This window comes from Rhinatrema bivittatum, chromosome 8, assembly GCF_901001135.1.
Source record: "Rhinatrema bivittatum chromosome 8, aRhiBiv1.1, whole genome shotgun sequence".
Classification (NCBI taxonomy): domain Eukaryota; kingdom Metazoa; phylum Chordata; class Amphibia; order Gymnophiona; family Rhinatrematidae; genus Rhinatrema; species Rhinatrema bivittatum.
In genome coordinates, this window is record NC_042622.1 from 50569138 (window position 1) to 50585487 (window position 16350).

A 16350-nucleotide genomic window follows, 5' to 3' on the forward strand; every position below is an offset into this window, starting at 1 on the left:
CGGCCCCTACACAGGATTCCTTGACAGGGGTGGGGGACTTGCTCCTTTTTTTGGGGGTGACCTTGGGGGGAGGAGGGTTGGAAAGAGGGGGCTGGAGCCTCAGTGTTATTTAATGGACTGGAGGGTCTTCATAATGGACTTGGTGGGAGAAGTACTTCATGATGGCCGTGGGGGGGAGTTGACTTCATGATAGACTTGGGGGAAGGGGTGGGAGCAGGCCATCGCCACATGCCTAAAGTTTTTTTTTACTTTTTAGATTTTGGGGGAGTCAGGGTTGCCTCGACCGGCAGCCTTCGGTTGAGGTGGGGTCAGCACTGACCTCCGCTCAACCTCCCTGTTTGCCATGTCTTTTATTTTTTGGGCCAGCGCCCCTTTAAGGCAATGACAGTCCCGTGAGGTTGGGGCCACCATCATGTTAAAGGGCTGCTTTCCACGTTCTTTTGTGCCGCGGTGTTTAGCCACAAAGCAATAGTGGGAATTCTCCTGCGATAAAACATCATGGCTTAGTGAATCTAGGGGTAAGTTTGTACCTGAGGCAAAGGAAGGTAAAGTGACTTGCTCAAGGTCACGAGCAACAGTGGGATTTGAATCCTGGCTTCCTTGGTTCATACTCCACTGCTCTAACCACTAGACTACTCCTCCACTCCATTGTCTGTGCTTTTTTTTTAAGTTTTAGTGTTTTGGTATCATGGTACAAACATATAAAAGCATCTTGAATCTGACAGAAATTACAATTTCAAACATAACTGAAAGCTTCATCAATATATCAGATGACTTATAGAAAAACTATATACCATGATCATTTTACAGGTATACACAAAAGAACACATGCATTCACAAATATGTCACGACAACATTCATTAAACCCATTCACACACATATACCCAAGAGAGAGTAAACACCACTGAGTAACAAATCCTAACAATCTCAAATGATCTTTGATAGGATCAGAGCATAAAACAGGCATAAAATGATGTCCATGTCTGTTTATAATCTTTTGATAGAGAGCGATGGATAAATATGACATCCAATCTCTCTACATGCATCCAGTCTGCCATAAGATTCAACCAAGAAGTCAGAGAAGGAGAATCTGGGTGAATCCAACATTTTAAAATACAGAAGAAAGCCATTAACAAGGTTACAAAAATAAATTTCAAGTATCCATTTGAGACTGGCAAAGAAAATAAAGAGGAGCCCATGATTATAAATCTACCATCATATGCAGGTCGGAACCCAGTAACATTATGAATCATAGAAAACCCTACTTCTCAAAAATGAAAAACCTTGTGACATAACAAAAATGTATGCATTAAAGAGCCTTTCTCAATCTTGCATCTAGGACAAAGATCTTTTTGAGATATACTAAATATATGTACTTTAATATTATCAATATAGCTGTGATGTAGTAATTTGAAAAATAATTATTGATATTTTGCATCCATAGAAATTTTTGTACAGTGTTGAAAACATAATTTCCCTGTACATACCCGGATCAGTCCAGACTGTGGGTTGAGCCTCCTTTCCAGCAGGTGGAGACAGACTAAAACTGAAAGGATATCCTATATGAGGACAGAGCCTATCCTGTAACCCTTCAGTATAACGAATGTCAAAGCAGAAAAATAACAAAACCAGAGTAGGATCAAGCAAGTAACCATAAAGCTCAATGGAGCAGATGTAGAACAATGTAATAGATATGGTATGACTAATCGCTCTTGCATATACTTGGTGCTGGGCAACCAAGGCTTCTGGTGTATTTGCTCAGTATTCATGCACAAAAAAGATGTGTGGAAATCTACAAATCTACGAATCTGCAAGAGAAACAAGCTTCGAGAGGACAGAAAAAAAGACAAACAGGGAAGGGCGTCTGGACTGATCCGTGGTACTACAGGAACGAAAATTAACAGGTAAGAACTAATTTTCCTTTCCCTGTACGTACCCGGATCAGTCCAGATTGTGAGATGTACCAAAGCTTCCCTAAACCGGGTGGGACCGAGACAGTCATGCTCGAAGCACTTGTAGCCCAAAAGAACCAAGAAGCGGAGCTTGCACATCCAGACGGTAGTGTCGAGCAAAAGTATGCAAGGACGTCCAAGTGGCAGCACTGCAAATCTCCTGCGGAGAGACCGATTGAATGAGCCGTAAGGCCCTCGGGAACCGCCCGTCCTCGACAAAGAGAGGCCGAGGAGATCGCTTCCTTCGACCACCGCGCGATAGTGGTCTTAGAAGCCGGCATACCCCGAATGGGCCCACTCCAGAGGACAAAAGATGAACCAAGATCCGAAAGCCACGGGTAACCTGGAGATAGCGAAGTAGAACTCGTATAGTATCAAGTTTACGGAAATAGTCTCCAGTCGCAGGGGAAAACGCAGGGAGTTCTGCCGACAGGTTGACATGGAGGTTAGAAGAACCTTCACTAAGAAGGAAGGGCCCGTCAAGAGGGATACCCCGGAATCGGAAAATTGCAAAACAAAAGGTTCCAGACAGGACAGCGCGTGGATCACCGAGATCCGAAGAGCAGAAGAGATAGAGACCAGAAAGACAGTTTTAAGCGTAAGAGCTTTCAAGGTAGCACGACGGAGAGGTTTGAACAGAGCCGCACAGAGGGCCCGAAGGATCAGACTAAAACTCCCCGACGGGCAAGCGGCCGAGAAGGTGGAAGTAGATGCTTGACGCCCTTCAAGAACCAATCACATCCGGGTGACCCATTCAGTGATGACATTCTACCCGATCCAGGAGAGAGCCGAGAGGGGAGAAGATCTTCTTGGGGAAGAGAGGACTAATGAGATCGGGGCGGAGAGCGCTGAGATACCCGACTCCGCACAAACAGCTTCCAACACGTTCCAGATACGCGAGTATGCCAGGGAAGTCGACTGTTTCCAGGCCCGCAACAAGGTGAAGATGACCTCCTCCTAATAGCCCTTGCGCCTTAGGCGTCATCTTTCAAAAACCAGGCCGCTAGACAGGAGTGATCGGCCTGGTCGAAAAATACAGGTCCTTGACGAAGGAGCAGAGGAAAATGGCGTAGCCGTAGAGGTCCGTCCGGCGGTAGGTTGAGAAAATCCACAAATCACAGCCTGTGCGGCCACTCTGGTGCTACCAGAAACACGGGACCCCAGTGGAGTTCCATTCTTCTGAGAACTTTCCCGACCAGGGGCCACGGGGAGGGGGGGGGGGGAACACATACAGAAGGACGTCCGCCGGCCAAGGAGAGCCAAAGCATCTACGCCCTCCGAGCCGTGTTCCCTCCAGCGGCGGAAGAACCAATTTGCCTTGAAATTGCAAAGGGTCGCCATGAGGCCCAGGTGGTGGGGGACCACCTGTCGACGATGAGATTCATGGCTGCGTCAGAGAGTTCCCACTCCCCGGAATCAAGCGACTGACGACTGAGAAAATCGGCCTGAACATTCCCCTTGCCTACAATGTGGGAGGCCGCCAGGCACTGTAGATGTCGCACTGCCCAGGCGAAGAGACGGCTGGTTTCCAGGGCCATCAGCGGACTGCGGGCGCCTCCTTGGCGATTGACAAGCCACAGTGGAAGAGCTGTCGGACAAGACCCGTATCGCCTTGCCGCGGATGAGGGGGAGAAACCCCAGAAGAGCTAGGAACATCGCCCGACCCTCCAACCGAATGATGTGCCAGCGAGACTGAGCTGCCGGTCAGATCCCCTGGGCGTATTGGGAGAGGCAGACCACACCCCAGCCCGAGAGACTGGCGTCCGTGGTTACTATCGTCCACTGAGGGACTCGGAGAGGCTTTCCCTGTAGCAAATGAGGAAGGGAAAGCCACCACTACAAGTCGGCGACGGTAAGGCCCAAAAAATGGGAGGACTGTGTGAAACTATTCCGACACTGCCAACGGGACAGCAAAGCTTTCTGGAACGGTAGCATATGAGCAAAAGCCCAAGGGACAAGGTCGATGGCAGAAGCCAAGGGGCCTGAGACCCGCAGGCAGACACAGGCCGCCGGAGAAGGCAGCAAGACCCGACTCTGAAACCGGCCGATCAACTTGAGAGCCCGCGCGCGAGGCAAGAAGACCTTGCCCACCCGGTTGTCGAGGTGGGCTCGCAGGAATCCTAACTCCTGGGAGGGCTGAAGGTAGCTCTTGGAGAAATTCAGTATGCACCCGAGAGACGTGAGGAGAGGTAACACGCGATCCACCGCCTGCCGGCAAGAGCCTCCACCTTGGCCCTGACGCGCCAAACGTCCTGATAAGGGTGAACAAGGATCCCTTTCTGGCAGAGAGCTGCTGCCACCACCACCATGACTTTGGTGAAGGCGCGAGGTGCCGTCGCGAGACCAAAGGGAAGTGCCCTGAACTGGAAGTCCCGGTGGAGGATGTGAACACAAAGAGACTATGGTAGCCGCGATGAATCGGAATATGGAAACACGCCTCTGTCAAAGCAAGTGAGGCGAGGAACTCTCCGGGGCAAAACGGCACGAGGACCACTTGCAGAGTTTTCATGTGGAAAGCGGGATCTTGAAGGCCCGATTGACTCTTGTGAGGTCTAAGATTGGACGAAGACCCGTCTTGTTAGGGAACGACGAAGTAAATAGGATACTGGCCTGCGGCAAGTTTGCTGTCTGGAACCGGGACCACCACGCCCAGACACAGGGGCCAGGCGGGGGTTTGCTCCACCGCTTGCTGCTGGGACTGACCACACGGGGAAATAGAAAAAGGATCTCGAGAATCTCGAGCAAAGCGAAGGCATACCTATCTCTGAGGACGTCGAGGACCCACTGGTCCGACATGAAATTGACCCATGTCGTGAAAAACAGGGAGAGTCGACCGCCTAGGAAGGGGACAGAGGAAAGAGTCAAGTGAACTTCATTGTGTGGCAGGCGGTAAGGATGAAGTGCGTGGGCTGGCCCTCACGAAAGGGATGGCGTTCACGGGAAGGATGCGACCAAGACTGCGAGCAAGACGGAAAAAGACCCTGAGGAGTCACCCTGAGGAGTCACCCTGCCCGCATGGGGTATACTGTCTCTGGCCCAGATAACGTGGACAAGAGGGTATAAAGGAACGGGATGGTTTCGGACGGTCCTTCGGAAGCCTATGGACCTTACTTTCCCCCAAGGAATCCATAGTTTCTCAAGGCCCTTGCCAAGGACTCCTGAGGATTACTCAAAAATAAGATTATATCATCTGCAAACAAGCAGATATGAAATTCTGAAGAGCCCAAAGTCAAACCCCTAATAACCAATGAAGATTTAATTTTAAGTGCAAGCGGCTCCACTATTAATAAATATAATAATGGAGAGAAAGGACACCCCTGCCGAGTACCACAATATAAAGAAAAAGATTGAGATATCAACCCGTTCACTCACAATCTAGCTTGGGGTAAAACATACAAAAATCTTATCCAATGTAAAAAAAGAACCAGTTATTCCAAATTTTTCCAGTATCCAAAACATGTAGTTCCATTGCATTTTATCAAAAGCCTTCTCTACGTCTAAGCTTACTATCAAGCCTGCTTTATTATCAAGCGACCTACCATAAAGAACTTCTAGCAATTTACGAATGTTACACACTCCATGGCCTCTCTTGACAAATCCAGTTTGATCATTCGCAACTAAACAACATAAAATCAGACCTAACCTTTTTTGTCAGAATAGATGCCAAAATTTTGGTAACATTAATTAAAAAGATAGGTCTATATGATCCAGGATTAATGGGATCTTTGCCAGGTTTCAAAAAAACAGTTATCAGAGAGTGATTAGCTCCAGAGAGAAAATCACCCTTCTCCAGACAAAAAGTATACATATCTAATAATAATCTCAAAATGAGTGGAGATAATTTATAAAATTCTGCTTCTAGACCATGAAGTCCTTGTGCTTTTGCTAACTTCAGTGTCTTAATGGTATGTTCAATTTCAAAAAATAAGTGGAGCTTTTAAAAATTGCAATTGTATATCCAAGACCAATGGCAAGGAGAGACCATCAAAAAAATAGAACAGACCTCCTCAGCCATAGGTCTACCTGAATACAAATTAACATTAAAAAATTTAATGTGGATAAGTGCAAGGTGATGCATATAGGGAAAAATAACCCATGCTATAGTTACACAATGTTAGGTTCCATATTAGGTGCTACAATCCAAGAAAGAGATCTAGGCGTCATAGTGGATAACACATTGAAATCGTCAGTTCAGTGTGCTGCGTCAGTCAAAAAAGCAAACAGAATGTTGGGAATTATTAGAAAGGGAATTGTGAATAAAACGGAAATGCTCCATGGTGAGACTGCACCTTGAAAATACTGTGTACAATTCTGGTCGCCGTTTCTCAAAAAAGATATAATTGCGATGGAAAAGGTACAGAGAAGGGCTACCAAAATCATAAGGGGAATGGAACAGCTCCCCTATGAGGAAAGACTAAAGAGGTTAGGACTTTTCAGCTTGGAGAAGAGACGGCTGAGGGGGGATATGATAGAGGTGTTTAAAATCATGAGAGGTCTAGAACGGGAAGATGTGAATCGTTTTTTTACTCTTTCAGATAATAGAAAGACTAGGGGGCACTCCATGAAGTTAGCATGTGGCACATTTAAAACTAATCGGAGAAAGTTCTTTTTTACTCAACGCACAATTAAACTCTGAAATTTGTTGCCAGAGGATGTGGTTAGTGCAGTTAGTATAGCTGTGTTTAAAAAAGGATTGGATAAGTTCTTGGAGGAGAAGTCCATTACCTGCTATTAATTAAGTTGACTTAGAAAATAGCCACTGCTATTACTAGCAACGGTAACATGGAATAGACTTAGTTTTTGGGTACTTGCCAGGTTCTTATGGCCTGGATTGGCCACTGTTGGAAACAGGATGCTGGACTTGATGGACCCTTGGTCTGACCCAGTATGGCATGTTCTTATGTTCTAATAGCAGGTAATGGATTTCTCTTCCAATAATTTATCCAAACCTTTTTTAAACCCAGCTACACTAACTGCACTAACCACATCCCCTGGCAACAAATTCCAGAGTTTAATTGTTCATCGAGTGAAAAATAATTTTCTCTGATTAGTTTTAAATATGCTACATGCCAACTTCATGGAGTGCCTCCTAGTCCTTCTATCATCCGAAAGAGTAAATAACCAATTCTCATGATTTTAAACACCTCTATCATATCCCCCCTCAGCTGTCTCTTCTCCAAGCTGAACAGCCCAAACTCTTTAGTCTTTCCTCATATCATTTTGGTCGCCCTTCTCTGTACCTTCTCCATCGCAACTATAGCTTTCTTGATATGTAGCGACTAGAATTATACACAGTATTCAAGGTGCGGTCTCACCATGGAGCGATACAGAGGCATTATGACATCCTCCGTTTTATTCAACCCCTTCCTAATAATTCCTAACTTACAGGCTGATACAGTACAGTGCGCTCCAGTGTTAACCCGTATTTGGACGCGCATTTTCAACATGCTAGCTTTACCCCTTATTCACTAAGGGGTAATAGCGCGTCGAAAAACGCGTGTCCAACCCCCCCCCCCCCCCCCCCGAGACAAATAGCGCCCGCAACCTGCAAATGCATGTTGATGGGCCTATTAGTCATTCCCGCGCAATACAGTAAGTAAAATGTGCAGCCAAGCCGCACATTTTACTATAAGAAATTAGCGCCTGCCCAAAGGTAGGCGTTAATTTCTGCCGGCACCGGGGAAGTGCACAGAAAAGCAGTAAAAACTGCTTTTCTGTGCATCCTCTGACTTAATATCATGGCGATATTAAGTCGGAGGTCCCAAAAGTTAAAAAAAAAGTTAAAAATTTAAAAACAATTTAAAATTGGCTCGCAAGTTGAAAACCAGACGCTCAATTTTGCTGGCGTCCAGTTTCCGAACCCGTGGCTGTCAGTGGGCTCGAGAACCGACGCCAGCAAAATTGAGCGTCGGCTGTCAAACCCACTGACAGCCGCCGCTCCTGTCCCTAGAGCCTCTTTTTACCGCGGGCCCTAATTTAAATATTTTGTTTTACTGTATCGCGCGCACAGGCCACTGGCCTGTGTGCGCGCCGGGAGAGCGAGCGCTCTCCCGTGAACTTTACTGTATCGGCCTGATTCTGTTTGCTTTTTTGACTGCCGCAGCACACTGAGCTGACAATTTCAAAGTATTATCCACTATGACACCTAGATCTCTTTCCTGGACGGTAGCTCCTAATATGGAGCCTAACATCGTGTAACTACAGCATGGGTTATTTTTCCCTATATGCATCACCTTGCACTTATCCACATTAAATTTCATCTGCCATTTGAATGTTCAATTTTTCAGTCTCTCAAGGTCCTGCAATTTATCACAATCCGCTTGTGATTTAGCTTGTTATATAGAATACTGGCAAGCTGAGGTCAGCATGGGAGCCTATATAGGGTAACATCAGCAAACGTGTTAGCCTTTGTCTCCATTTACTGGTTGGGAAGCACAAACCTATGTGTCTGCACTAGTCTAGCTGGACTTAAGGAAAGAAAATTATCAGGTAAGGATTAATTTCTCCTTTAAACTTGTTTTTATAGATGAATTAATTGTATATTTGTTGTGTGTATGGGTTTATTGTATATTATTTTTTAAACTGGACATTGTATACACGCTGAACAGGTTGTATTAGTGGTATATAAGAATTTAAATTACTTTTGGGTGAATGCACAATATGCTGTTCAAGCTGAATTTGAATTGATGGGGGGGGGGGGGGGGAGCAAGGAAGAGGCACATGGATTTTGCTACTTACTAGGACCAGCAGCAACTGAAGACAGAAATAGGGCATCATCATCTATGTTTATAAAAGGCTTGTTGCAGTCGGTCGGTCTCACTGTTGTATCAGTGGCCAACAGGTGGCGCCCGGAACAGTTGAAGGTGCACTTGCAAAGACAATATGCTCTGTCCGTAAACCACTGTTGTGCATACACACACACACATGGGCATAGGTAGACACACACAGGCATATGCGCCCCCCCCCCCCCCCATGCACGCAGAGGCACAGACACTCACACAAGTGTGCGTACACAGGCTGTTATTAACCAAACAACTCGAGCAATGCCAGGTAATGTTTGTTAATATGCTCTGTCTGAGAAGCCCAGTCTTTGATGCTCCCACACACAGGGTCAGGCAGGCATAGGCACAAGCACACACAGGCTTGCACATAGTAGACACACACGCACACAGGTAGATAGACAGATATACAAACACACACAGGCAGAAGCAGCCAGACACACATACAGGTGCACACATGCACATATGCACATACACCCAGGCTGTTACAGACTACACTACCCAAGCAACACTGAACACTAGTTACTGTATAAAACACATCGCTGCAGTGCAGTCTGATTAGCAAGATGAGTGTAAATGTGAGAGTTTGGTCCAATTATCATCCTTAATCACTTAGATTCATTCCTAGGTAATTTTTATACATTGAAGGCATCTTTGATAGTAATGAAACTAGTGCTTTAAACAGATTGTCTGAGTCTTGAGTATCTGAACTATCATTTGTCAGATTTTCTTACATGGCTCTGAAACTGAACACATATTTTTTATCTGGACTTGCTAGGATGTTGTCTTCCAGTGGCTCACAACAAAGGATATCCATTTAAATCAGATAGATGCTGAGGACCCAGAGGTAAGAGGTATTTCTTGAGTGTATATTAAGCATATTATGGGTGTGCCTATAGCCCTCAGATTTAGGACATAGACGAAAGAATATTACTAACAAGCCCAAACTCTGGAGTATGTTTGAACTCTGGTTACAAAAGGGTCAGGCAGGCATAGGCACAAAAGGGAATGAACCACTTAGGGTGACCACACTGAGCAGAGAAACCTGTTTGTTTTTTGATAAATAGAAAGTTATTATATCTGATTTTAACATTATTTGTATTTAAAAATGGATTGGGAAAATGTTTTCAATTTTTATTCTCCTCTCAACTTCTTCTTCATTGGAAAATTAAGTTTTGTAGATAATTTTAGGTGGGAAAAAGTTTAAAGTCCATGGAATCAGTCATTAAGAACTCAGCTCCAGTATCCTGTGATCTAATTTGCTAGTAGGATTTGTCAGTCCCTATTTAAACTAGCAAACTATCTACCTTTTTAGTTAGCTTGTTCTGAATGCTAAGCACCTTGTATGTAAATGTGTATTGTCATAATGGACAATACACTGAAATTGGTGGCTCAGTGTGCTGCGGCATTCCAAAAAGCAAATAATGTTAAAAATTATTAGGAAGGAAGTAGTAAATAAAATGGAGCATGTCATAATAGTGAGACCGCACCTTGAATATTGTGTTCAGTTCTGGTCACCGCATCTCTAAAAAGATATTGATGTACTGGAGAAGGTACAAAGAAGGGTGACCAAAATGATAAAGGGGATGGAAAGGCTAAAGAGGGTTAGGGCTGTTCAGCTGAGGGGGATATGATGGAGGTCTACAAAACTGGAGGTCTAACATTGATGTTCTTTCTCCTAGTTTATGGTTTAACTTTTTTGCTGATTTTATCAGTTAATATGTTTTATTGTAAAGCGCTTTGCTGAGTTATTGTTATCTGTAAACCGAGGTGATGTGCCACACGTGCCGCGGTATATAAAAATCTTTAAATAAATAAATAAATTATGAGAGGACTAGAACGGGTAAATGTAAATCAGTCGTTTAGTCTTTCAGATAACAGAAGGACTAGGAGGCACACCATGAAGTTAGCAAATAGCACATTTAAAACAAATCGGAGAAAATTATTTTTCACTCAACACACAATTAAGCTCTGGAATTTGTTGCCAGAAGATGTGGTTGAGGCAGTTAGTTTAGCTGGGTTTAAAATGGTTTGGACAAGCTCCTTAAGGAGAAGTCCATAAACTGCTATTCCCTGTACATACCCAGATCAGTCCAGACTCCTGGGTTTTGCCTCCATGCCAACAGATGGAGACAGAGAAAGTTTCACTGACACTGTTCATAACCCAGTGTGCCACCTGCAGTCCCTCAGTATTTCTCTGTCTCCAGCAGATGTAGATAGTGCAAAACCTGCAATTCTGCAGTCAGGAGACTGTTTTGGATTTATGAGCCTTCCTCCCAGGGGGTTTTGGGTCTTAGTGGGTCCTTCCCTGTTGGTTGAGGTGGAAGAGCTCCTTTCTTCCTTGGGGTGTAAATCTGGTGGACCAGATCCCTCCCCTTCACGAGACCACTGAGGCAGCTACAGGCTCAGGGCGGCTGTTTTCTTTTAGTTGGTCCCTTTTTTAATTTGGCTGATTGTCTTGTTTTCTGCTAGCAGCTCTGTGTTCCATTCTAGGGGGTAGGTATTGTAAGTTTGGTAAAGTTTTGAAGAAAAAAAGGTCTGGCTTTTTTCTGATCTTCCATGCAGCCTGCGTTCCTGGAAGCCTTAACCTCTGTACCAAAGGAAAGTATTGGTTTCTTTGTATCTATTTGCTCTCAGAGAGTAAAAAAAAAAAACCAACCACAAAAAAGAACAAGGAACCAGATAAAGGAATCTGTGCAGCAGCAAGGTTCCGGGGGCGGGGGGGGGGGGGAAGCTACCTTAGCAGCTCAGCGATGGGGTTTTTCAGCCACTTCTCTGCCTGTGGAGGAGACTGGATGTTGGTACCATGGCGCTAAGGGACTATTCCCCTGCTTGCCATTGAGGTGCTGGTGGTGCCACGAGTGCAACAGCAAAAGCATTCAGGGGTTGCATCAAGCATAGCCGCACCATTAGTACAAGTTTCATGGATGACGGTGTCTAGCACTCAGGCTTTTCCCGTCAGTGTGGAAATGGCGACCATTTTCAATTCCCTAGCAGTGCTGGTGGGAGAGGCAGGGGAATCCTCTCCTCGGCTATCACCGGCAGTTCCCTGTCCCGCAGAGGCGCAGAGAGGCACTTGCACTGAGGAGAACTAGAGGTCTTCTGCCAGTTTTAATTTGCTTATGCGCAAAGTGGGTTTAGTGAGATGCTGGCTCTTGGCTCCAGTCTCCATGGATTCTCAGTCAGTCAAGAGGCCTAAGCTGTTGAGAAGCTCTTCAGGCTGATGATTGTTGGTGCCGGGTGTTAAACGGATCTGGGCCTAAATGCGCTGAAGTTTCAGGCAGACTTTACTTAGCCATGTGGTAGGCCACTGTAGCGGTTCATTTTTTGCGTGCGTGTGTACGCGCACTCTCACCATGTGGTGGTTGCATGTGCTAGGACATGTGCACGTAAGGCCACGGCCTAGATTTGAGCATGTACGGCTGCAACCTAGACTTGAGCGCGAATTTGCGCAGGTATTTGTGCGCGTAAGGCTGCAACCTAGACTGGATCATGAGACATTGGAGGATTCCGATGGAATATTGGCTTTCTCACTTCTAGAAGAGGGAGAAATTGCCTATGATTGAGAGCTGATTTGGACTCTGCTCAGATTTTTCTTTTTTTTCACAGAGATGTCTTGCTGAGTTTGTTGGCTCAGACCCTGAACACGTTTAGTGTGACCAGAGGTCAGTTTTAAATTAAGCATCCTGTTTCTTTTCCCCCCTGTATCCAATTCAAGAGATATTGGATTTAAAAAAGGTAAATGCAGCTCTCAAGGTTCCCCATTTCCACACGGAAACTCTGAGGTCCAACATAGCAGTGGTACACAAGGGAGAGTTCTTGGCATCTCTCGCCTTGATAGAGACATATCTGCACATAGCCATCAGTCCGGACCATCAGAGATTCTGGAGGTTCATGCTCCTAAGGGAACATTTTTGGTTTCGAGCCCTTCCCTTCGGCTGGCGACAGCACCACGTACCTTCACCAAGGTGATTGTGGTGGGGGCAGCTGCATTGCAAAAGGAGGGTGTGTTGGTGTATCTGTATCTGGATGACTAGCTTATTCATGCGAAATCAAATAACTTCTGTCAACAATCAGTACAAAAGGTACCGATGCGCTTGAAGTCTCTAGGATGGGTGGTGAACCTAGCAACGAGCCATTTAGTCCTCTTACAAACTCTGGAGTATCTGGGAGCTCAGTTCAACACACTAGCGGAAAGAGTGTCTCACAGAGAGACATTTCTGAGTCAGATTAGGTTTCTGCTAGAGCTTTCAGTGCCCAGGATCTGGGACTATTTACAGGTCTGGGTTCTATGGCATCGACGTTGGAATTAATGCATTGGGCGTTCGCACATATGTGGCCTCTGCAGGCTGCTCTTCTCCTGCTGGAATCCATTATTGGAAGAGTTTCATCTTCCTCATCTGTTAGAGGAGAAAGCCAGGGACAGTCTTTTGTGGTGCTTACTCGCACCAATCTTGAGCAAGGTGCGGAATTGGAGATTCTGAATTGGATAATAGTCACCACCGATACAAGCCTGTCTGGATGTTGATTCAATGCGAGCAACGTTTCATTTTTAATTGGTATATTTTACAGCCCAATGGACTGAGTGTAGATATTGAATGGGCAGCTTTCCTATAGGACATTTCAAGATTTTCATGATTGGGAGCTGGCGTCTTTCTGGTTGGACATATGTGAATTGTTTGTGTTTGGGCTTTAAATTTTAGCGTTCTACTAGCTCACAGTGGTTGAAAAATTCTGTGAAGAAATATATTATTTTAGATACTGTGAGTAGTCATAAGTTCACTGCTATTAATGAGAACGGTCATGATGAGATTTCAAGTGTTTTCATTCAGTTATTGTTTCTCTGGATTTGGAAAGCATATATTGAGAAACAATATAATTGATTTACTGTGATTTGTCCATTTTTACAGGGAATTTTTAAAGATTCAGCTGATTTGAAGTGGTCTTTCCTGTGATTGTACATTTGTAAATCATGTGATACATTTATGGACAAAGTTAAAGTTCAGCATTCTCAGAGGACAAGCAGGATGGTAGTCCAGATATGGGTGACATCATCAGATGGATCCCGATACGGAAAACTTATGTCAAAGTTTATAGAACTTTGATTAGGCACACTGAGCATGCCCAACATGCCCTATACCACGCGTCCACATGGGGTCCCTCTTCATTCTCTTTTTCTGCAGAGCTGTGAGCCTGGTGGTTTGATTGTGCTCTAAAAACTTGGCTTTTGCCTTGTGGTAAACTTTTTTGTTTGTATTTTTTCACAATTTTTTCTCTTCATTCCATCGCTGGGTCCTCTTGGTGCCTTCCTGTAGTGTCCCAAGTCAGGGTTTTTGGCATTTCGGTAAGTTTTCTTTAGCAGTCGATTCCCCCTTGGTAGCGGTGCCTTGGTGCCCGCCAGCCATCAATGCCCGCTGCCATCATTCATCTTTTGGCCCTTTTGTGTCGCCCCCTTCATGGCCACAACTGGTTTTCGCCGATGCCCCCAGTGTCCGAGGACCATGTCCATCACTGATCCTTATCAGGTATATATCCTTTGCCTGGGAGCATCTCATGATGTCCGGGGCTGCTGCTTGTGCACCCAGATAACCCCGAAGGGACATCGGCTTTGACTTCACAAGATGGATCAACTCTTTGGGTCGAGGAAGTCCGAGCCGCCATCTTAGGCATCGAAGGACCTCTGAGCCACACTTATCGATGCCCGGGGTCTGTGACGGTCTCCACCAGTTCTGGTGCCAGTCCTCGATTCCTCTCATGGGTCTGAGGAAGATCTGGCCACCCCTCTTTCCTCCCAATCTGTGTTGGCATCGGCCATTGTTCGAGGAGGAGCTGGAGCACCAAGTCCATGCGACCTACAATGTTTTTGAGACTGCATCGAGAGTCTCTTCAGCAGGAATTGGTGCTCGCAGAATGCATGGCTGTGGGACTCAGATCTCCGACTGGAGGTACAGGAATGACTTGCTGACATGCCATGTACTGGAGAGAATTTCTTTGGAGATAGGGTGAGGGATGCTGTTGTCCAACTTCGGAACCACCACAAAACCCTCCAACAACTCTCCGCCAGTACTCCAGACCCATCCTCCTCATCCAGGAGACAGGCACGAGTGTGGCCAAGGAAGTCTTTCTTTTGCCAAAGGAAGTATTATCTATTGCCTCCTCGTTGCTGTCATCACCATCAGAGTTCCCGCAGCCGTCCCACGCAGCAGAGAGCTTCCAAGCCCCAGCTGGCTCTTCAGTCAAACCTGGGGATGGGGTTATGAGTGGACTGCAGGGAGCGTAAGCCAGTCACCCATACCAGGGACGATGGACACTCCAGTTGGAGACAGAATGCGGTTCTTTGCAAATCAGTGGCCAGTGTAATCTCTGACCAGTGGGTTCTGTCCATCGTCCATCAGGGTACGAATTGAATCTATTGGGTGTCCTGCCAAATTGTCCTCTGTGCCCATTTTGGGGACCGTTAGCACATCAGGAGGTACTTTCAACTGAGATCTCCTCCCTCTTAACAGCCAGAGTGGTCAAGCCCATACCACCAGGGCAAAGAGGACAGGGATTCTAATCTAGGTACTTCCTGATTCCAAAGAGAACAGGAAGACTTTGTCCCATCCAGACCTGAGACCTTGAAGTTTCTAAAAAAAAGAAAACTTCACAGTGGTGTCCCTGGGCACCTTGATCCCCCTTTTTATTTATTTATTTATTTATTTTTAATTTTTATATACCGGAATTCCTGTATGCAATACAAATCAATCCGGTTTACAATTAACAAAAAGGTTGCCCTGGTCTGGGAGGTTAGACCGGGGTTTTTTACATAGAACATTGAACAATTTTACATAGAACATTTTTTTGCAAAAAGAAGACTGGCTATGCTCCCTCAATCTAAAGGATTTATAAGATACGCAGCTACGCGCGTAGCTTATAAAATCCGGCGTACTTTTGTTCGCGCGCGTGCGTACGTTTTAAAGATCTACCTCTTATTGAAGTCTTCTCCAGCCACAGTAAGTATCTTTGATTTGTGGTGGGAAGACAGCACCACCAGTACCAGATGTTGCTGTTTGGGCTCACGTCTGCCCCATGGGTCTTCACAAAATGCCAGGCCATGGTGGCAGCGTACCTTTGCAGACTGGGAACGCATGTCTTTCTGTATTTGGACAATTGGCTGGTCAACAGCACTTCTCAGGAACGGGCCACCAGGTCCATGTGCTTGACCATTCGGATGTTGGAGTCACTAGGGTTCGTCCTCAATTACCCAAAGCCCCATTTCAGTTCAGCACCTCAATTGTCGACCATTGCAACAGAGGTTCAACAGAGCCAGGAGATGTCAGCCTGGCACGTGTCGAGGCTGTTGGGCCACATGGTCGCAACCGTCCATGTCATTCCCTTGGCATGCTTGTACATGCACAGAACCCAATGGACCCTGAGTCACAGTGGCACCAAGCCACTCAGAGCCTCCAGGATTGCATCTGAGTCATCCCATCTCTCAGGAACTCATTGTCCGGGTGGCGGGTACTTTCTAATTTGGAACAGGGGATCTTTTGGAAAGGGGATCTTCTTTCAGAGTCTCCTACTCAAAATGTGCTAATCACAGACACATCTACCCTGTGGTAGGGAGCTCATGTGGATGG

At 45.8% G+C, this 16350-nt stretch overlaps 1 protein-coding gene across 3 annotated transcripts in view; it reads left to right on the forward strand.

Annotated features, from left to right (window-relative positions):
• The window catches only part of IFT52 (intraflagellar transport 52), a 129674-nt gene that overhangs the window by 75566 nt on the left and 37758 nt on the right, over positions 1 to 16350 (forward strand). For all 3 annotated transcript variants that reach the window (XM_029612445.1, XM_029612444.1, XM_029612446.1), the window contains one exon: positions 9510 to 9578. In XM_029612445.1, coding sequence (XP_029468305.1) covers positions 9510 to 9578 — 69 coding nt within the window. The remainder of the gene's footprint in view (positions 1 to 9509; positions 9579 to 16350) is intronic.